Here is a 21,161-nt window from a genome sequence, read left to right on the forward strand (position 1 = left end):
CACAGGATCTCTGGAGCTCAGCCAGTGACCATCGGGTTCTTGGTCACCTCTCTCACCAAGGCCCTTCTCCCCCGATTGCTCAGTTTGGCCGGGTGGCCAGGTCTAGGAAGAGTCCTGGTTGTTCCAAATTTCTTCCATTTAAGAATTATGGAGGCCACTGTGCTCTTGGGAACCTTCAATGCAGCAGAATTTTTTTTTGTAGGCTTCCCCAGATCTGTGCCTTGACACAATCCTGTCTCTGAGCTCTGCAGGTAGTTCCTTCGACCTCATGGCTTGGTTTTTGCTCTGATATGCATTGTCAGCTGTGAGACCTCATATGGACAGGTGTGTGCCTTTCCAAATCATGTCCAATCAATTGAATTTACCACAGGTGGACTCCAATCAAGGTGTAGAAACATCTCAGAAGATCAAGAGAAATGGGAGGCACCTGAGCTAAATTTGAAGTGTCATAGCAAAGGGTCTGAATACTTATGTAAATGTGATATTTCAGTTTTTTCTTTTTAATAAATTTGCAAAACTTTCTAAAATCCTGTTTTCTCTTCGTCGTTATGGGGTATTGAGTGTAGATTGATGAGGGAAAAAATGAATTTAAACGATTTCAGCACAAGGCTGCAACATAACAAAATGTGAAAAAAGTGAAGGGGTCTGAATACTTTCTGAATGCACTGTATGCACGATTAGTTGAACGAAGCTGAGATTTCGCTTCGCACACCGCTAGACTTTGAGGTGTAACTAGTCTTGCTGGTGAAAGTGAACAGGTGGAGCAATGGATGAAATCGACAGTTCACGTTGATCGAGGTCTGCTAACTGTCATGGAGAGCAAGGAGAGGCTGACATTTTGGGTGATAACCTGATGAAGGGTTAACACCCGAAATCTCATCTTTCTCCCTGCTTCCCACAGTGGTTAGCATACCTCAATGAATGTACTGTTTATTTTATTCGTTTAGTTTAGGAAGATTTGATGAAATGTTTCTTTTCTTTCCGCCGAATGTTTCTGGTTTGAGTACACGATATTTCAGCAATAATTGAAAAATGTTAAGTCAGAGGCAGGTGAGTTTTTTAGCATAACTTTCAGGTGAGCTAAAGTACATGTGATTAAATATTGGCGCAATTCTACAATAGTTTAAACTTTAAACAGTTACAATAACTCAAGAACACCGAGGAGGAAGGTAAAAAAATTATTTATTTATTTATTTATTTCATACCACCTCATTGTCTCACCTATGATGGAGCTTATGAAATCTCGGTTCATTTTACCAATGTATAGTGAAAGTTGTGGGTAAGTCTCACGAGTAGCTCTATGACCGGCACTTATATTTGCATCGTGCCCCCTCCCCCCATTTCATTTATTTTCAGTGCATCACAGCTCTTGTGTATTTTATTGTGAATGTTGGAAACGAGTTGCCAGTATTTCTACCTGTCGCCCTCTTCTACAGGCAAGTCCCTTTGGGAACTAGTCATTGAGCAGTTTGAAGATCTTCTCGTGCGGATCTTGCTTCTGGCTGCATGTATATCATTTGTGAGTGATCGTTTGATTTTTTGACTGCATTACATCTGGCTTTGTTGGTTCAATAATTGTTTAATTTGCCACAGAGTTGCCTTTTCACAAGTTCTTAAGGTCTCCAATGACCCCTAAGTGTTTGATTCACCTGTTTGGCAGATAAAAAAAATTAAGAATTCAAACAAACAGTGATAATGTAGAAATGATCAATACGTCAAGCAAATCAACAGATGCTATTACACGACTTTTAAATCGTCTATTTGAATAAAGAGCATATCTGCATTTGCACCTATAAATAACAATGAGGTGTGTGTGTGTGTGTGTGTGTGTGTGTGTGTGTGTGTGTGTGTGTGTGTGTGTGTGTGTGTGTGTGTGTGTGTGTGTGTGTGTGTGTGTGTGTGTGTGTGTGTGTGTGTGTTTGGCTTTTTTGGTGTGTGTTTTGAGAACCACAGTTTGATGGAGCACAAGGTCTGTGTTGTCTGTAGCTTCTTTTTTTCTGTCATTTTACGTAGGCTAGGAAGGTGGAACAATGTGGTTGGTTTGGGATTAAAAGTGCGGCTAAGTTTGTCGGGCAATCGGAGCAGGTGCAACAGTGGATGCATAGAACGAGACATTGTAGATTGAGTGCAGACATTCCCGGGAGTGGAAGGAAAGTTGAAGCGCAGAATGTGCGGGGAGAAATGAGAGGTTATCAAAGGTGCCTTTGCTGATGCATTGGACACCATGCACAATTTGTTTCCAACTTTGGCATGGCACAGGCATCCTCGGCAACCCAACAGCCTGTCAACGGCATCGACTGGGGTTTGAAATATCGGCCTGGGGATACAAATTAAACTGGGGTAGAAATTTTGTCTGTGTGTTTGACAGACACGGGGTATCCTCACTATGAAAGCCTGCATTGGTTGCACTGCGATCATTGTGCTCCACAGAGGCTGTGGTGGGACAGTGCCCGAGTTCCTTTCCTTTTTTGGGCACTGACCTTCAAGTAGGCTATAGCAGTTTGCCCTTGTGTTGAAATAGTTAGCTAAGCCTAGTCCAATCAATGTCACTGGCTAGTTAGTTTTATATTGCCTTGTTGTCATTATTTTTAACCGAAGAGATCCTTGTACTATTGCCTTTCTGTTTGTTTGCATTGCATGTTTGCACTGGGACCATCTTTTTACAGTTGGATTCCGTCTTCATTTTTTTTCCCCATCTTGCCTTTTGGCACTGGGCTGTCTGATGTGAATGGTTTGTGCTCATAGCTGTGCCTTGTGGAGTATGGCTACATATTGAAATTGGGGAAGAGGAGGAGAATGGGGGAGCGCAGGGGACTATTCTTGAGCCTTTTGGGTTTTAGCTATGGCTGGTGGTAGGTTTTTGGCAAAGGAACTATTTTGAGGTCTGAAAAGGCAATGTCAAACCACCCAGCATAACCCTTTGCTAATAAACAGCTTGCGCAGCACCAACCCTAACAGGTTTTTGGTACATCAGTTTGAGGGGCTTGCTCCCAAGAGTTTGTGATGTTGGTTTTTGAGAACGAGGCAGTCACTGTGCTCGCAGGATCCCATTGTAGGCCTGGGTGTTCGCTTTCTGCGTACTTGATATCATTGTGCTGCCAGAGCGCAGCAGGATTGGATTACCTGATGTGTTGACCACTCACCATTGCCTGCTTTGAGCCATATATTTGTGAACCATGTTATTTTATCTTTCTCTTTTTTTCGGTGGAACATTGTGTGTGTAAGAGACACCATGGCGACGAACTCTATTTGGCCAACTATTTTACTGTCTCCTTTATTTGACCTCTTGGTTGATGAGCCTCTGATTAAATTGAGCCTCTGAAAAAGATTAAATTGTTGCATTTTCCCTCTGATTTCTGTATCTTTGATATAATTTTCTTTTTCACAAAGGTTTCTTATCCACCGTGCATTAACGATTGTATTCTTCGTCGTAGCAGACTGCTCCTTTCTTACTGCATTGAGCTCATTCCATTAACGGTGTGGCTGCAGATGCATCGATTAATGCCTGCTGCGTTTTATCGAGCTCAAACTTCCTGTTGCCAAAGCGCATTGCCCTTGTGGTGCCCTTAAATTGCATTTGGCATTCCCCAGATTGACTTGGGGGTGAAGGGGCTGAAAGAAACGAGGGCAAAATGCAGGATCTTGCTTTGCTTTGTCAAAGTGCCTTCGTTCTGATGGTGGTGGTGGTATCTCAATTTGCGTTTTTTGGTAAAGTGCATTTTGAATTGAATGTCTGACTGTGAAACCCAAAGCTTGCAACTTGGCACCTTGATTTAACACAACCTCAATGATGTGAGAATTTGAGAAGAATTTACCTGTGTGTGTATTTTATGTATTGTTGGATAATTTGTTAACCTGGCACATAATGTAATGTGTGATGAGTTATGAATCTACCATATCAAACACAATGTGTTTGTGAATTTGTATGATGTCTGTCCCCCTTCACAAGGGTAAGTTTTAAAGGCTTTGAGTAGTGCTTTAGGAGGGATTTGAGTGGAGGGGGTTTAATGGCCAATCTTTGAACACGACTATGTGTCCACTGGTTAAAAGACCAAAAAGACTCCGAGGACCCAAAATAACCCAAGGACCCCGAAGACCCAAATGACACAGAGGACCTAAAAGACCCCACGGACCCAGAAGAGCCTGAGGATCCAAATGACCCCAAGGAACCAAATGACCTAGAGGACCCAGAAGACCCCAATGACCACGAAGACCCAAAATTCCCCAAGGACCCATAAAGACCCCAAATGCCCAAAATACTGAGAAGACCCAAAAGACCCTGAAAACCCAAAAGACACCAAAGACCCTAAAATACCTTCAAGACTGAAAAGACACCGAAGACCTAAAAAAAATGCCCAGAAGACCTTTAAAGACCCAAAATACCCCCAAAGACCCTTAAATACCTTGAATACTGAAAAGACACCGAAGACCCAAAAGACCCCGAAGACCCATATGACCCAGAGAACACAAAATAACCTGAGCACCAAAAAAACCCTGAGGACACGGAAGACCCAAAATAAGAGTAAGTATATCTCTTATATTGGAATTGTAGACAGTGGCTTGCAAACCGAGCCTCAAGGGTGGTGTACAGAAGCGTTTAAAAAACCCCCAAAAAACGCTACAAGGCACAGGGAAGTGAAATTCGCTGCATGTGTTGTGCAACGTGCACAGAGTAAACTGAGTGTTCATTTACGTCTGTAGGATCTCTAATAATAGAAGATATGAACACATCTGACATTAGGCCCAGGCTTCAGAGTTTGGCATGCTTTCGAGGCTGTACCATCAAAAACTGCTCCAACCCGTCAATTTTGTTGGGCTTTATACTTGTATGTGATAATACATTAATTCTTCCAGCAAGCAAAGTATGACTAGTGCCATTGCATTGTTTGGTTGACTGGCTGCCTGGATGCAACTGAGTTTGTGGATATATTGATGCAGGTAATTACTAATGTGGACCACAACTGGCAGTGGTTGTGGACCACCTTTGGGAGACATTCTGGGCGGAAAGGAACAAATCCATGAGAAAGAACAGTGCCCAGCAGATTATCTGTGCGGTCTGGAAACTAGTCAGTTGCTTACTGGTTAAGGTTCTTACTTTAGGCAAAGGAACTATGTTGTGGTTTACAATTAAAATAATAATGATTATAGGCTGTTATGAAAACGTAATTTGCAGCAATCCTTTAAATTATGTGTTTGCAATGCATTTCAATTATAACAAGAAAAGAGCAATCAGAGATTGCAGACCCTTGCCAGGACGTGTTTTAGTGGTTTTTAAGGCTTTTGTGTTAAAACAAATATGGTGGCCGAACCACGTGACCGATGACGTCATCATTATTTATTTTTCTCCACCAATTTATCCCTTGATGACGTTCAATAAATTTCATCTTTATTGGATGAAGCTTTGTATATGTCGAATTATGACGTCATAATGTAGGCACCTATGACATCATCATTAACATATGTTATTTCTCATGGAGAGTTCTTTAGAATGAGCCATATTGTACACAGCACCTTTCCTTTGCCATCTCCAGGCACTGCATAACGTCATTGCTGGGCACGAAGGGGGCTCGGCAATGACGCACGCTGAAAGGGAGTACTCAGTTTTCACTCTGGTTGTTTTTGTTTGTTTTCTTTCTTGTTTTCTTTCTTGTTTTCTTTCTTGTTTGTTGTTTGTCTGGGCGATATCTCAGCCATCCTTTGAGCTAGGCAGCTGAACTTTCGGCACAATAGTGAGCAAGTACTTTGCCAAAAACGGTATTTTTTTTTTTTGATTAATCAATTAATTGATGAGTTATTTAATTATTAACGATTAATTAAGTACTTCTACATTTCCTTTCTCTTCTGGCCATTATCTCAAGCACCTTTTGAGTTAGGAAGCTGATATTTGGACATGCCCATGACCAAGTGATTTGGCTGTAAAATATATTTTTGATTTATTGATTAATCAATTAATTGATTATATTAGTTATTTAATTATTAGCAATTAATTAAGCACTTATATATTTCCTTTCTCTTCTGGGCATTATCTCAGGCACCTTTTGAGCTCGGAAGCTGATATTTGGACATGACAATGACCAAGTGATTTGGCTGTGAAGGGGATTTTTGGTATATTGATTGATTAATTAATCGATTAATTATTTGATGAATGCCGTAATTAATTAATTTTTTTAAAGTTACAGATTGGGATGAAATGGTGGTGGTTTATGAATTCTATAAGCCAATTGTTAACTATTTAATTTTTTAATGATTATTATTTATTTATTTTCATTATTAATCATTTATTTATTTTCTTTCTCATCTGGGCAATATCTCAGGCACCTTTTGAGCTAGGAAGCTAATATTTGGACATGACAGTGACCAAGTGATGTGGCTATGAAGGATATTTTTGTTTTATTGATTAATCATGTAATCGATTAATTATTTATTGATTAATTATTTAATTTTTTTATTAATGACTTTTTAAATTAAATTTCTAAAAGATACATCTTTGGATGAAGCACTAGTGGTTTAGTTATTGCTATTAGCCAATTGATTAAGAAAATATTTTATGATAATCTTGTATTGATTTTAATTACTAGGGCATGCCCGTACTATATATAAGCTAGGACGTGCCCGTACGTGGGTGCCCGTTCCTTGCCAAAAAAAAAAAAAAAAAAAAATTTGTGTAGGGGTGTGTGTGTGTAAACATCCTAGGGCGTGCCCGTACGTGGGTGCAAAAAAACATGCGTGCAAACAACAACAAAAAAAAACTTTGAAACCACGTGACAGTAACGACCACAGAACCCCCCCCCCCCCCCCCCCTCTATTTACATGAATGGTTTGGTCCATTCGCAACGACCACAGAACTCCCCCCTCTATTTACATGCAATGGTTTGGTCCAAAGCGAACGGTTTGGTCCATTCGATGTGATTCGATGATTCGATGTGAATGGTTTGGTCCATTCGCAACGACCACAGAACCCCCCCCTCTATTTACATGAATGGTTTGGTCCATTCGCAAAGCCAAAGCGAACGACCACAGAACCCCCCCCTCTATTTACATGAATGGTTTGGTCCATTCGCAAAGCCAAAGCGAACGACCACAGAACCCCCCCCCCCCCCTCTATTTACATGAATGGTTTGGTCCATTCGCAACGCCAAAGCGAACGGCGAACGGCTAAATCGCCATAGCTCGGTAAGTACTTGTCCGATTAATTTCAAACCTTGAAAAGGCACATCCTCGGGTCCCCAGCAATATACCTGGCAAGTTTCAAGTATATCGGACCGGTAGTTGTCGAGAAACAGCGGTCACAGACAAACGTACAAACGTACAAACGTACAAACAAACACACAGAGATTACTGGAATTATAGATAGATACAATTAATCAATCTATTATTGTACACCTCTCCCTCCCAATGCAGTCTCTATGAGCTGCACCGCGGTATTGCCGGCGCCAGAGGTGCCCCGGCAATGCCGCGCTGTAGCATATTTAATTATTTGGCATGGGGGCGGTGTACTTTGAATGTATGTGTACTTGTTTTTAATTTTTTTTGCTTTGCAGCAATCGCTTTTCGCTTTGTAATTTTTTCGCTAATGACAAAAGCGCTTTCGGAGATATAGAGGTGCAAAGTTTTTCGGTTTTTCCAAGATAGTGCCCGCACCACGTGACCTATGACATCATAATTATCATTAAAGAAATTCTACAGGAGGAGGTGCACCTATAGTGAAAATTTCCTGTCAATCGGACCAACGGTTGCAGAGAAAGGCATACTTATTCTGTGCGGACAAACAAACAGACAAACAAATGGACTTAAATTGATTATTATCCTCTGGCGAGGGTAATAATTTTGATTATACGAGGGTTGAATTTTAAAAAAAAGTGCACCCAAAATTCAGGAACAGGTGCACATAAATAGTTTTACATGCACCATTGTCGAGTTACGTGTCTTTGGGAGTACTCTATTCATCCAGTTCATCGCTGTTATCTCTGGAGGAGTGTTTGCATCATCTCCTCTGACCTTAGGTCGTTCGGCCTGATCAGCAGGCTCTCTTTCGACCTGCTTGCCGACCATAAAAGCCGTTAAAATTTTCTGATGTCTTTTCGTAGTGAATTTGGAAACTTTCCGAAACCGAGCGACACTGACTCGCATGTAGATGTGCCTTATTCTGCAGACACAAAACAACAACCACTACGGGGTCTCACATCATCGCTCATTGTCACCTGTTTCAGCAGGAATTCCCTCAGCCTGCGGAAAATCTAGGTGAAAATTCGCACATGTATTTTAAAGCATTACACACGATGCAAATTTCACTTATTTTAACATGTTTGTAATGAATGCAACATCAAGACCACACTGGTGGGATATTTATAACCAGGAACTTGTGGCGGACCACACCACTTCCGGGTGGATCCCATTCCTGGCCAATGCCATGTTTTCGCATTCGTGATTAAATATCCCTTACTCGTATTAAAAACCAATGGTAAACTCATACAAGTCAGGAGACGACGATGGTTCATGAGCGAGCGGTATTCAATGACAAAGGATGGACTATAACCGAAACAGGCCCGGACAGGCCAGGCCCGGAAATGTCAATACGAAGGTTACTGACCTTGAAATGAGATAGAAAATAATGTATAATCAGTTATGACATGAGGTTAGTTAGCTACACAATACCGAAAATTCGGTGAAAAATGAAATGGAAAAAAATAAATAAAAATGAAACGTCGAGCTCCGTCCGTGGGGCTAGACACATGACATTGGCCTAACCAAATATTGAAACCCCTGTCAGATTCCACCAAACCCCTCGGAGAAGATGTAGCTTGAAATCGATTACCCCCTAAAACAGTGGTTCTTAACCTTTTTAATGGCGCCGAACCCTAACGAAACCCACCGAACACTCGTGGAACCCCTCAAATTTGACCAAAAAATTAAGAAGAATTACATCTTAATGCGTTTTCTGTTCTTCTGTCCACCAGTTTCGAAAACGCATGCTCGCAGAGATACGTTGTAACGAACGGTGTGAGGATCTCAAGGGCAATTTTAGCGATGTGAGGATACCCTTCCATTTGGCGGCACCAAAACGTTGAGAGCGTTGTTGTGCCGAAGAGTTGTTGTTGAGTCTGGCTCTGCTGAAGTTCGATGATGTCGTCGAGGTATTGGTCGTTGACATCTGCCATTGCAACGTCGAAAGTAAACGGCTGCCGCACCCATTCTGGGTATTGCTCTTGGTCGGGGAAGTAGCCGTCGAATGACTTTCCCAGCTCATCCAAGTGTGTGGTAATCGCTTGCTTCAGCTCCCCTGGTACAGCAGTGCCTCCAACTTCAGACTCATCTGCGATCCCGCTCACGCACTCGTCCAGTCGCGAAAAAACCTTGTTGATAAACTGAAAACATACAATTCGTCATACCTTGTGCAATATTACAATACACCACATAGGGTAGTCTAGAACAGTGTTTGTCCATCCATATGTATGTATGTATGTATGTATGTATGTATGTATGTATGTCCCCTCAAACGTATACCAATCATAGCTGCGGATCTGGTCACATGACAGGGGTGATGTGACGTCATTACGGCGGTACGGCGGCTGACTCGCCACACTCCGGCATTTTCATTCCAATTTTGTTCAGGCCGAACATATCGTCGAACCTGTCATATATCACAAGCACTATGCTCTACCTTTATGTTTTTCATTCTGTGTGAAACACAAACAAACCGATTGTTAAAATGACCATCAAATATCAGAAGCATCGGCGTTACGTCTCTTCCAACAAAACGGTACGTATAGGCCTTAGGCTTCATGTCTCACCTTCGGGCCGTTTCGGACAAATTACAAAGTTATTGTGAATTGTCAAACAAAATTGTCATGAATACAAAGCTAATGGATTGAAGCAGTTCATAAATCGATGATAAGCGGTGTACGGTACTAACAACTGCGGAAGTAAGGAATTGGCCTCGGTTTTTTGATGGCATGTTATAACCCAATCCTTTTGGGTAAATTATTAGATTACAGTAGATCTTCCCTCAGCTCTAAGTAAAACTTACCTCACGGATGTCGGGATTCCTCCAAATTTCTTTGTTTAATGTTATAAACAGCATTAGCGACTGTTATGTTTGTAAAAAGCTAATCATGTGTGTTTGTGGTTTATAATATTTTAAAAGCCCGGCTACGCCGCTGTTAGACTTTCGGTCTTGTTTAGATCTAAAGCTCAAAGGTCAAGGCTGCATAAAATCATCAATTTTCAATTATTATTTTTTTTAAAACTATTTTCATTATATTTAGCATACAGAAGAAGAAAATGTCTGAATACAAACGGATGCGGACAGGCTTTGCATTTTGAGATGCTTTCTGGTTTAGCAGTTGCAACTGGTTCTACCCCAACCACCCCACTCCACCCCTTTATTTCATGTCCACACACGGTTAAAAACCACAATGTGATAAGCTCCACAAACTCTTAATCCGAACCGATCTTCAAAATTCCAGATTGCAGAAGAATTCCAGATTGCAGATGAAGCAAGCGAAATTGCAGAAGAAGAAGAAGATGTCTGTATATGGTTTTAGAGTTATGGAGGAGACGGACGGACGGACACTGCCTTTTATTATTATAGATATATATAGACATATACTGTACGTACATGTCAAAATATTTGCATCTCAGGATTCATATTGTACCACTACCCAAATGCATTTATCAAATCTTGTCGCCAGAAGTCCAACTACAGCAACAACAATCCAACCACACCTCCACACACGGTGGCACTTCCATCCATACAACGTGCTTCTGAAACCACAAGTGGCATACTACGTGAGTACAACATCAACATCACCAACAAAAACCACAAGCGTCCTTACGAGCACAGCTGTCAAAGCCAAAATACCACGTGAACAAATTTGACAGAAAGAATGTTATCTACAACATACAATGTGAAGATTGTGAAGCCAATTATGCGGGCCAAACATCCAAACGTTACTGAACTAACTGAACACCAACGTGCTGTAAGACGACAAGACAGGTTGTTACGGGTTTCGACACATATACACACACACACACACACACCAACACACAATCTCATGGAATCAGACCACGATCTTTGGCAAAGGACCTTTGAGAGTGAACCGAGCGAGAGATTATCGAGGCCTGGTACTCTGATGAAAACTCCATCAACTGACACATCAACTTACAACCCACATACAAAGTACTACGCAATCAACTACAACACCAACAAAAATGGCAGAATCATTGAATGCAGAGAAGCCCTGCGATTGGCAAGGATTTGGACCAACCCATGGCTTGATCTGCCCCCAATGGAACTTAACGGTTTCACCACCTCACCACACCTAACGCCTCTGAGGAAGAGAACTAGTTTGCTCTCGAAACATCAGGCTATTAATAAAGAATTTAAATTATTTTACTGCTCAGTGTGCTATCCTTTACAATATATATTGTTACGGTTTCTGCGCGACCCTCCTGCCCTTACCAAGGGGAGATTAAGCCCCTTGTTCTTTTTGGGTCATCGCAACCGAGAGACTTGAATCGCCCCTCCCGGGCAGACACAGGGTAGAGTTCCGGGACAATTCTCGCACGTACCTAAGTACCTATGCCGCCACGGAAGCGGGGATCAAGCCTCGCACGAACCACGCGTAATTTGAGTACGTCCGAGCGGATGGCGTACCACGTGGTCCGTGCAGTTATCTGGTATTGGAACCCGATTCGAGCGGTTTTATTCGTACCACGCTTAGTCAATAGATGGAAATGACAGGAACGGTTGAATAGAAGAAAGAACACAGGTTTAATAATTATTATTTACACAAGAATTGGTAGAAGCAGAAGGGACACAGGGCAGAACTTAAACAGTCGTGGCTAATGCCCAGACACGGGCCCGTTCACACTCACAGGGGGAAATGAAGAAAGGAAATGTTCAGGCACTGAACGCGCCGGCTTGGTCGTCCAGGAACAGCTTCGCCCGGCGTGGCCCTCCCCGGTCACAGCACGTCCCTCGATGAAGGCACGCAGGCGGCGGGAGGGATCCTTGCAGCGCGCCTCTCGAACAAAGGCAGAGCAGGAAGGCGGGAAAATATACGCGTCTCTCGCACGGCTCGGTGGTTCCTCGCAGCACTATTAATCAGCGGCGCGCTTTCACTCGCGTAACTCAATAGAAAGGATCCGCCTCAAGCTCAACCGAGCAATTAACTTGTTCAAACGCCTCTTCCTTCAAAACTCATTTGGCTTCTTTAAGCGCACCTCTCCTCAGAACTTGTTCACTTGTCAAGCGCCTCTCCCATAACTGTGGTGGGGGCTTTGCGCAAAGGGTTTTATTGCCATGCCCTTAGTCCGCATCGAATGTTCTAACCACGCCTTTTGACACAGTGCTAAGCCACTCCCTTCGAGCCCTGATTGGCGGCTCGCGCTTACCGTCAGCTTCCCATTCGCCTTCCTTCGGCCTTGATCGACGTGTTAGGCCGGCCGCGTGTTATTTCACGCCAAAGCCACAGTATCGAGGCGGCATAAGCAATGGAAGGACGTAACGCTCATTATTCTACTCAACGCAAAACTAACACAGGAAAAGGACTATGCTTACATTTACTAAGACATAACTGAACTATCGCGAGGCTACGTGTTGTAGTGTGACTAAACTATGAGGGGGAAATTAACCTTTATTGTAAAAACTCAAAACCGCAACAATATATATATATATTGTCGGGTGGCCGCCTTTGATTAAAATCATACGGTCACGGAAGCCGATTGCGAAGGCCTTAGCTCTCGAGGCGAAAACTCGATGGCGGAAAGATACACAAAATTGCGCAGGATGGAGGGGTGGCGCAAGATCCCTGCAGTCTTACCTGTTAAATAAACCACATGGAAACTGCGTTCAGACACAAACAGAAAAATAATACAAGGGTTTATTCACAAGGATAGCGGGACAGGAAAATACGCGCCGGTAATAAATGTCCTAACCGGGACGTCCCCACACAGTTTTCGGATATGAGACGGGGGAATGAATTACGAAAATAAAACGTTCGTTATGTTCGGGGAATGTGTGGTGCGGCCTTATCTGTTCGTCGTCTTGCCCACACGCGGCTCCAAGCTCCGGCGCGAAGAAACCCTTCGTCCGCTAGCATGCTTCGCCAGGCCCTGGTGGCCGATGCGACTCGCTCCGCTGCACACCACGAGGTCCCGCCCGCTCAGCACCAACACTCGCTTCCTGCACCAACAGCACCGCGAAGGGCTGAGCACCGCTCCAAGCACCACTCCACACCAAGAGCGAACCGTCAGCACGAAGAAGAGAAGCGCAGAGACCAAAATATGTCGTGCAGCGTCAAGAGACCAGCGAAGAAGAACGGGCCAAAATGGAGAGAGGGCCAAAGGAGAGCAAATGCGACTGCACACTATGAAAACCCAGAGCCAAGAGCGAAAATGTTGTGCAGCGTGCCCTTTTATCACCGTCGTCCACCCTTCTCCAATCTTCTCTTTAGCTGGCGCCCTCTCATTGGCCGAGTGCCTCCCGCACTGGTATTGCTCGCCCTTCCCCTCTGCCCAATCAACAGTCCTCCTGGGCGTGGCTCCCAGCCTTGCCACGAGGCTGGTTGCTTGGCCAGCCGGTGGTGTGGCTGGCTGCGGCCCCATCGGCGGCGCCCCAGCCTGGCTTTCTGCCTGTTTTCCAAAGTCGTGGTAAGGGAGGGGAACTAATTAATGTGTGCACTAAAGGGCCTATGTAAGTGTTTATAGGAGTGCGTTGCCATAAGGGACAAAGGAATGATTTCCAGGTCTGACACACAGGGGTTTATCTTAGTCCCTACACTATTTATCACCCGAACATCCTTGTATGTTTACAGGTATACTCTTATCCCGACAAACCGCCTAAAACACAGAACTTATTACAGGGTAGATTCCCTATCACGACAGTCTAAGCATGTTACCTATACAGATCTACCTGGCTCTAGATATTCCTTTATCCCCCAGACATAACTATATATATATATATATGTATATATATATATATATATATATATATATATATATATATATATATATATATACACACACACACACACACACACACACACACACACACACACACACACACACACACACACACACACACACACACACACACACACACACACACACAGGGTCCGTCAGGGAGGTGTGACGATTTTCAGAAAACTCGCGCACAGTTATTTTTAGTCGAATTTCAATTTTTATTTTTTAAAAAGACTACATATATAATGCCATGTAATACACTGTAACAAAGATTTTAAAAATGTAATTCATGTTTGAAAAATGACATCATCTAAATGGCGGCCGTTCTTGTCCAAGCATTCTTGCAGACGCGCGGAAAAGTTGTCCATAGACCTTTCAACCATGGCAAGTGGAATAGCTCGAATTTCTCTGGTGATGGCATCTGAAAGGGTCTCAAGAGTGCGTGGTTTTTCAATGTAAACCTTAGCTTTCAGGTAACCCCATAAAAAATAGTCACGGTGAAAGATCGGGCGATCGAGGGGGCCACTCCACATCCCCACGGATTGAAATGAGGTGCCCTGGAAAATGTTCTCTTAATAAGGCCATTGATTCTCTTGAGGTATGGCAAGTAGCCCCATCTTGCTGAAACCAAACTGTAGGGAGGTCAATGCGACGTCGTCTCAATTCAGGCAGTAAGAACTCGCGCAACATCGTAACATAACGTTGTGAGTTGACGTCACAGTGCGTCCGCCTTCCTTGAAAAAATAAGGCCCAATTATGCCCAATCGGACTATTCCGGCCCACACAGTGACTCGATCGCAGTGCAGGGGTCTTTGATGGAGTTCTCGCGGATTTGTTGCTGACCAATATCGGGAATTTTGCTTGTTTACACTTCCCGACAAGTGAAAATGCGCCTCATCACTCATGATGAGAACAGTGTCATCCCTCAGCAGTTCCAGCATTCTTTCTGCGAACGTAAACCGCCGTACGAAATCATTCTGCTGCAGTTCTCGAACCACCATGATTTTGTACGTGTGATAATGAAGGTCCAAGTGCAAAATGCGACGAACTGATCTGTCTGACATCCGTAGAGCGCGAGCGTGCCGTACCGCTGACCGACGAGGGCTGGCCTCCACAGCTTGTCGAACCCTTTCGATGTTTTCCAGGGTCCGAACAGTTCGATCACCTCCCCGAGCTGCTCCCGGCCTCACAGATCCAGTTGTCCTGAAGTTTTTTACCCACTTCAATATTGTGTTTCGAGACGGAACGGCGCCACGTCGACCAACATTGAAGTGAGTACGAAATCTGCGTTGTGTAAGCACCACCGAACTACCCGTTTGAATAAACGTCTTAACAACAAAGACGCGATGTTCAATCGTCCACAGCTCCATGGCTACTGAAATGGCACCTAACAACGAGTAACCAACAGCCATCACGCATGCGCTAGACCCCCCACTTGCATTGTTATACCCAATTCAAACATGAATTACATTTTTAAAATGTCTTTGTTACAGTGTATTAAATGGCATTATATATGTAGTCTTTAAAAAAAATAAAAATAGAAATTCGACTAAAAATAACTGTGTACGAGTTTTCTGAAAATCGTCACACCTCCCAGCCGGACCCTTTATATATATATAATAATTTCAGTTCTCCAGCTTTCAATGAGCGCACATAATGATGTCACCGCCATGTACGTACGCTCTGCCTGTCAAGCTCTCAGGAGAACCATCCGACAGAGCATAATTTTTGATCTTAGTTCAGATACTGTTATAAGTGTATGAAAAACTCAGTTACCGACCTCGTTTCGCCCATATGTGTTCTCCTGAGAGCTTGACAGGCAGAGCATACGTACATGGCAGTGACATCATTACGTGCGCTAATTGAAAGCTGGAGAACTGAAATTATATTTTGATTGGTTGCTCCCTGCTGTATCCAGGCGATTCCATATAATGAGTGGATACCAGAGATAATGTGCCGTGTGGCAGATGGTACTTATCGCTCCCATTAAGGTACAGCATAACTGGATGGGATACCTTAATGGTGGTTCACCACTGATGGTATGAAATCACATAACAACTGGGATATATAATACATGGTTTACACCATGTGTTCATTCTAGTGGTGAAAGTCCTGCAGGTTTCACCACGTCCAGGGAAATATATATACACTGTCGCGTGACTACCCTTGGTGAACACCTTAGTGGAGCACGGATGAGGAAACGAGCTATTACTCTGAGGCGTTCAGTTCAAATGACAGAGAATACGCGTGGGGGAACAAGAGGGAGGGGGAGAAACTGGAGCGCTTACCTTCACGGATCCCACAGGCAGTCCTCAAACCTGCAATAAATCAACTCAAACCGAGACGAGTTTAAAATGTAAAGAAAATGCCGGCTTTATTAAGAAATGCCAGTAACAAAATAAAACGCGGTCAAATAATAATAAATTCCTAAATTGGAGCGCTCCCAAACAGACCCAAACACAGACAAAAGATAAAATAACTTCAAATAAATAGCGTCTGTGTGCACTTACCTCTGATTGCTGGTGGTGTCTCGTCAGTAATCGTCAAAATTGTTTGGGGCTTTGGCAGGAACCGCACGCTCGTTGGCGGGAACTGCTCATTCGTTGGCGGGAACCCAGGCCTCGCTGTGTGTTGCATTGCAGCGAGCCAGCAGCACTCGTCCACCCATCACTCTTACTTGGAATCCCGCGGCTCTTCCTCCTCACGACCACCATCAAGATCTCGAAACACGGCCGTTCACGATTGCTCCCTTGAGCCCGAGAGAAACATGCCACCGCTCGTACGAGGTCCAGGTGAGAAAAAGCGCAAGAGGGAATGCGGTCAGACCAAGGATCCCCGGAGAAGAGAAGAAAATGTCCACTAGAGCGAAAAGCTAAGAAGAAGAGATAGAAATGACCGCTAGCATGTTTTTATCACCCAGGCTGATGTCATCTGGGGTGCTTCGCCAATCAGCGTCGCTTCCTACCAGCCCTTCCCTGCTCCGATCAGCAAGTCCCATCTTACCCCGGGCTGGTGCCAATCAAAACCCTGACCAATCACTGTCCTTCTGGGCGCGGCCCTCGGCCCGCCCGTCCTGTGCGCCTCCCAAGTCGGGGTTGTCAGCTGTAGGGCTCGATGCATTGCTACCGGTTAGCTTTTTAATTAGGGTGTTTAAATGCACGATTTGGCTATGTGTCTATGGTGTGGTGCCAAAAGGGACATAGGAATAAAGTACAGAGGTAACGACATACAAGGGATAAATTACTCGTAATCACTGAGCTAATTAACATACCCCACTCCTCGTAATGGGGACGAAGATACACCTTACATGACATCCGGGCTAATACAAATTCCCTACTTATTACATGGTGGTTCTTCTTCTTCATGACATTGGAGCATGCTAATCTATACACTCTACCTGGTTCTGAGGTAATCATTGTCTACCTCCTACAAACAAACGTAACAATATGTATATACTGTATATATATAATCGCAAAAGGTTTAAGTTTACACCATGTGTTGGCTCTTAAAAGAGCTATTCATATTCTTTATGCTTTAAAAATAACTGAAGAAAAAGAGAAGTAAGCTTTGTTTCGGACAGCATGCTCTGCCCATCGATTGGAGAAGCAACTGGAACTTATGGGATGCAGAGGTTGTAAGAACCCCACGCCTCATTGGCTGATCAATGTGGGGTGCTGATTGGCTGGTCATTGTGTATTTCTGATTGGCCAGTTTGGTCTTGCTCAAAATAATCCATTGTCCCCGGTGTGTATTGATAGTTATGATTGTAGGGGTCTGCTTGTTCATGAGGGAGAGCCAGATATCACCAATATGGAGCCTGTTTTCTTGGGGGACTGTGTGATGTACATGTGCAGCATCTCCATAGCTTCCATGATTCTTCTTGTGTGCCACTAGTGGCTGATGGATGTGTGAAGTGTGCTGTCTGACCATTGTAAGTGATGATTGCGTTGGTCTGTGCATGATTGACTATTGGTGTTTTTTTCCCCGTTTGCCTCATCTCTTATGTGCTTGGTGTTCTTTCATTCTAGTGGTGAAAGTCCTGCAGGTTTCACCAATGTGAACTTTCTCGCATTCACAAGGGATGTGGTAAACACCTGCATGGTGGTTAGGTTGTGTGTGTGTGTGTGTGTGCGTGTGCGTGCGCAGTGCCTGGGGAAAGTCGACACTCGCTTTCAAATTTTTGGGTTTGCGCCAAATGTAAAGTTTTGCATTTAGACCATCAAGTTATATCCTTGTTTCGTCAGACCACAACACTTTTTGCCACATGGCATCAGAATCTGCAGAGTGGTTTTTTGCATACCTCAAACGGGACTCAAGGTGGGCTTTTTTTTTAGTAATGGCTTCCTTCTTGTACCCTACCAAGCTACCATACAGGCCAGACTTTTGGAGTGCTTGGGATGTTGTTGTCACATACACACAGTGACCAGGCTTTGCCATAAAGGCCTGTAGCTCTTTCAAAGTTGCCATTGGCTTCTTGGTGGCTTCTCTGATCAGTCTCCTCCTTGGTTGGTCATCCAGTTTGGAAGGGCGGCCTGATCTAGGCAGGGTCTTGGTTGTACCGTATGCTGTCCACTTCTTAATGGTTGTCTTGACTGTGCTCCAAGGGATATTCAAGGCCTTTGAAATATGTTTATACTCATCCTCTGTGCCTTTACACAACTTTCTCCCAGAGATCCTTTGAAAGCTTCTTGGTGCTCATGGTTGAGTCTTTGCTGTGAAATGCACTACCCAGCAGAGAAAACTGACAGGAACAGCTGATTTAATTCTGAAATAATCAGGATCACTACAATTTAACACATGTGGAGGCCAATTAACTTGGTGTGTGATTCTGAAGGTGATTGGTTACACCTGAGCTAATTTACAATTGCTATTATAAATATAAGGGGGGTGGACACTTATCCAACCAAGATATTCTAGTTTTGTAATTTTAATAAATTTTCCGAAATTTCTAGTATTTATCTTTCGCTTGGCAGTTGTGGGTTACGATGTGTAAATAAAGGTGAAAAAATAGATTGAATCCAATTGAATTTAGCTATAAGGAAACAAAAGGTTAAAATTTTGAAAGGGGGCGTAGACTTTCTATAGGCAGAAACCTGTGTTGATGTGAAAGGGCTTTGTTTTGTATTGTCTACAGGGTGTTGAGATATGTGTTTGATAGGCTGGAGGCCCAAGATGAGCTGGCATAGTTGATGACTGATCTAATGTGCTTCTTGTATGTTAGTGATGTTTCTTTGTAGTGTCCGGTCAGTGCGTGTGAGTGCCCTAAGTTTGTTCAGCCTGGTTGTGCATGTTTTTTAAAATGTTTTGATGTGATCTGAGAATGACATGGATGTGTTAAAAATGACGCTGTGTGTGTGTGTGTGTGTGTGTGTGTGTGTGTGTGTGTGTGTGTGTAAGTGTGTGTGTAAGTGTAATAAGGGTGTTGTTCAGTGTGATGTGTGGTGCAGCACTATGGTCCTTGGTGTAATTTGTTAAAATAGTGATTGTTGATTTTGAGGGGGGTACTTTTAGTCTGTTTTTTTTTTGTTTTGTTTTTTGTATACAGAGTCGAGGCTCGTGAAAGAGCTAACATTTATCAAACAAACAAATCAAACAAACAAGCAAACAAAGTATATAAAAAGGGGAGCGGTCGACAAGATGGGGAGAGAAGGGGAGGAAGCACACAAACACAACATTTGAGAGCAGGGACATCGGGAGATGATTTTGGAGGGAGAGGGCCTGGGGGGAGGCAGGATAGGTATAAAACGCAAGGACACCAAGGACTTCCAGGAAAGAAGTCAAAAGTCACCTCAAAAAAGTGGATTTGGGGTGAAATTAGCGGGGGTAGAAAAGATCAAGGTTTTGGATTGGGGAAGATAAGGGATGGTGGTGAACAGCCGTTTTAAAGACCTGGAGGGAGGAGTGGGATTGAAGAGAGTGAGGGAGTTTGTTCCAGAGGTGGGAGAAAAGAGGAATGAAGGAGTGAAGGTGAGCAGAGAGTCTTGATTTTGGCAGTTTAACCATAAGAGGGTTGCAGGCAGATCTTGTGCGACCTGCAGGAATATTTGGGGGACAGAGCCCAGAGAGAGCTGGGGGAGCAAGGCCGGAGAGGAGTCGGTAGAAGATGGAAAGACCACCAACCTGCCTGCGGTGATTAAGTGAAAGGCCCTTGGAGATAGCGTCATCGCGGGAGATTCCAATGATTCTGAACGCTTTGGTTTCAACAGCGTAAAGACGAGCTAGGTGTGAGGCAGGAGCACCAGCCCAGAGGGGAGAGCAGTACTCCATTGAGCTGCGGATGAAAGCCTTGTATGTGGTGAGGAGCTCAGGTGTGCCAAGGAAGGACTTCGCACGACGGAGGATGCCCAGTCGGCGACTGGCTTTGGAGGCCAGCTTGGAAATGTGGTTTTCCCAGGAAAGATCATGGCAGATAGTGAGACCCAAAAGCTTGAGTGACAGAACTTCTTGGAGAGGATTATTCAGAAAGTAGATGGGAGGGTTGTCCAGTCGGTCTTTTCGGAGAGACATCGTAAGAGTGTGAGATTTGTCAGGATTGAAAGACATGTTCCACTTGTTTGCCCAGTCTGTGATTTTATCCAGGTCTGCAGAGAGTGAGGAGGCTGCAGACTGCCGATCTGAGGGATGAGGAATGGAGCGGCAGAGAGTGGAGTCATCAGCAAAGAGATAGAGAGGATTTTCAAGAGAGTCAGAGATCATTGATGAAGACCAGAAAAAGCACAGGGCCCAGAACACTGCCTTGGGGAACTCCAGCCTGAACAGGAAGAGGAGATGAGAGAAACCCATTCAGGGCCACACGTTGACGACGACTAGAGAGGAAGTCCGCCAGCCATGCGTGGGGATTTCCATGGATACCAATGGAGGAGAGTTTGGTGAGCAGAGCGGGGTGCCAGACCGTATCGAAGGCACGTGATATGTCGAGGGAGACAGCTCTAATTTCCTGTTTGGCATTGAGGACCTCCATCCATTGTTGAGACAGCAGAAGCAGCATGTCCAGAGTAGAGTGACCTGGTCTGAAACCAAATTGATGATCAGAGATCAAGCCATTGGAGAAGAGGAAAGATTTCATATCCGAAGCAATGATGGATTCCATGACTTTGCTGATAATTGGGAGAAGGCTGATTGGTCTGTAGTTGCTGGGATCTGTTTTTGCACCTTTTTTGTGCAAAGCGGTGATGTTGGCTGATTTCCAAGCAGAT

At 43.9% G+C, this 21,161-nt stretch overlaps 1 protein-coding gene across 2 annotated transcripts in view; it reads left to right on the forward strand.

Annotated features, from left to right (window-relative positions):
• LOC137439908 (sarcoplasmic/endoplasmic reticulum calcium ATPase 2) overlaps window positions 1-21,161 on the forward strand; it is a 119,085-nt gene that overhangs the window by 24,552 nt on the left and 73,372 nt on the right. For both annotated transcript variants that reach the window (XM_068136134.2, XM_068136133.2), the window contains exon 3: window positions 1,437-1,519. In XM_068136134.2, the coding sequence (XP_067992235.1) occupies window positions 1,437-1,519 (83 nt within the window). The remainder of the gene's footprint in view (window positions 1-1,436; window positions 1,520-21,161) is intronic.

Source organism: Myxine glutinosa, chromosome 14 (assembly GCF_964187855.1).
Source record: "Myxine glutinosa chromosome 14, kmMyxGlut1.1, whole genome shotgun sequence".
NCBI lineage: Eukaryota > Metazoa > Chordata > Myxini > Myxiniformes > Myxinidae > Myxine > Myxine glutinosa.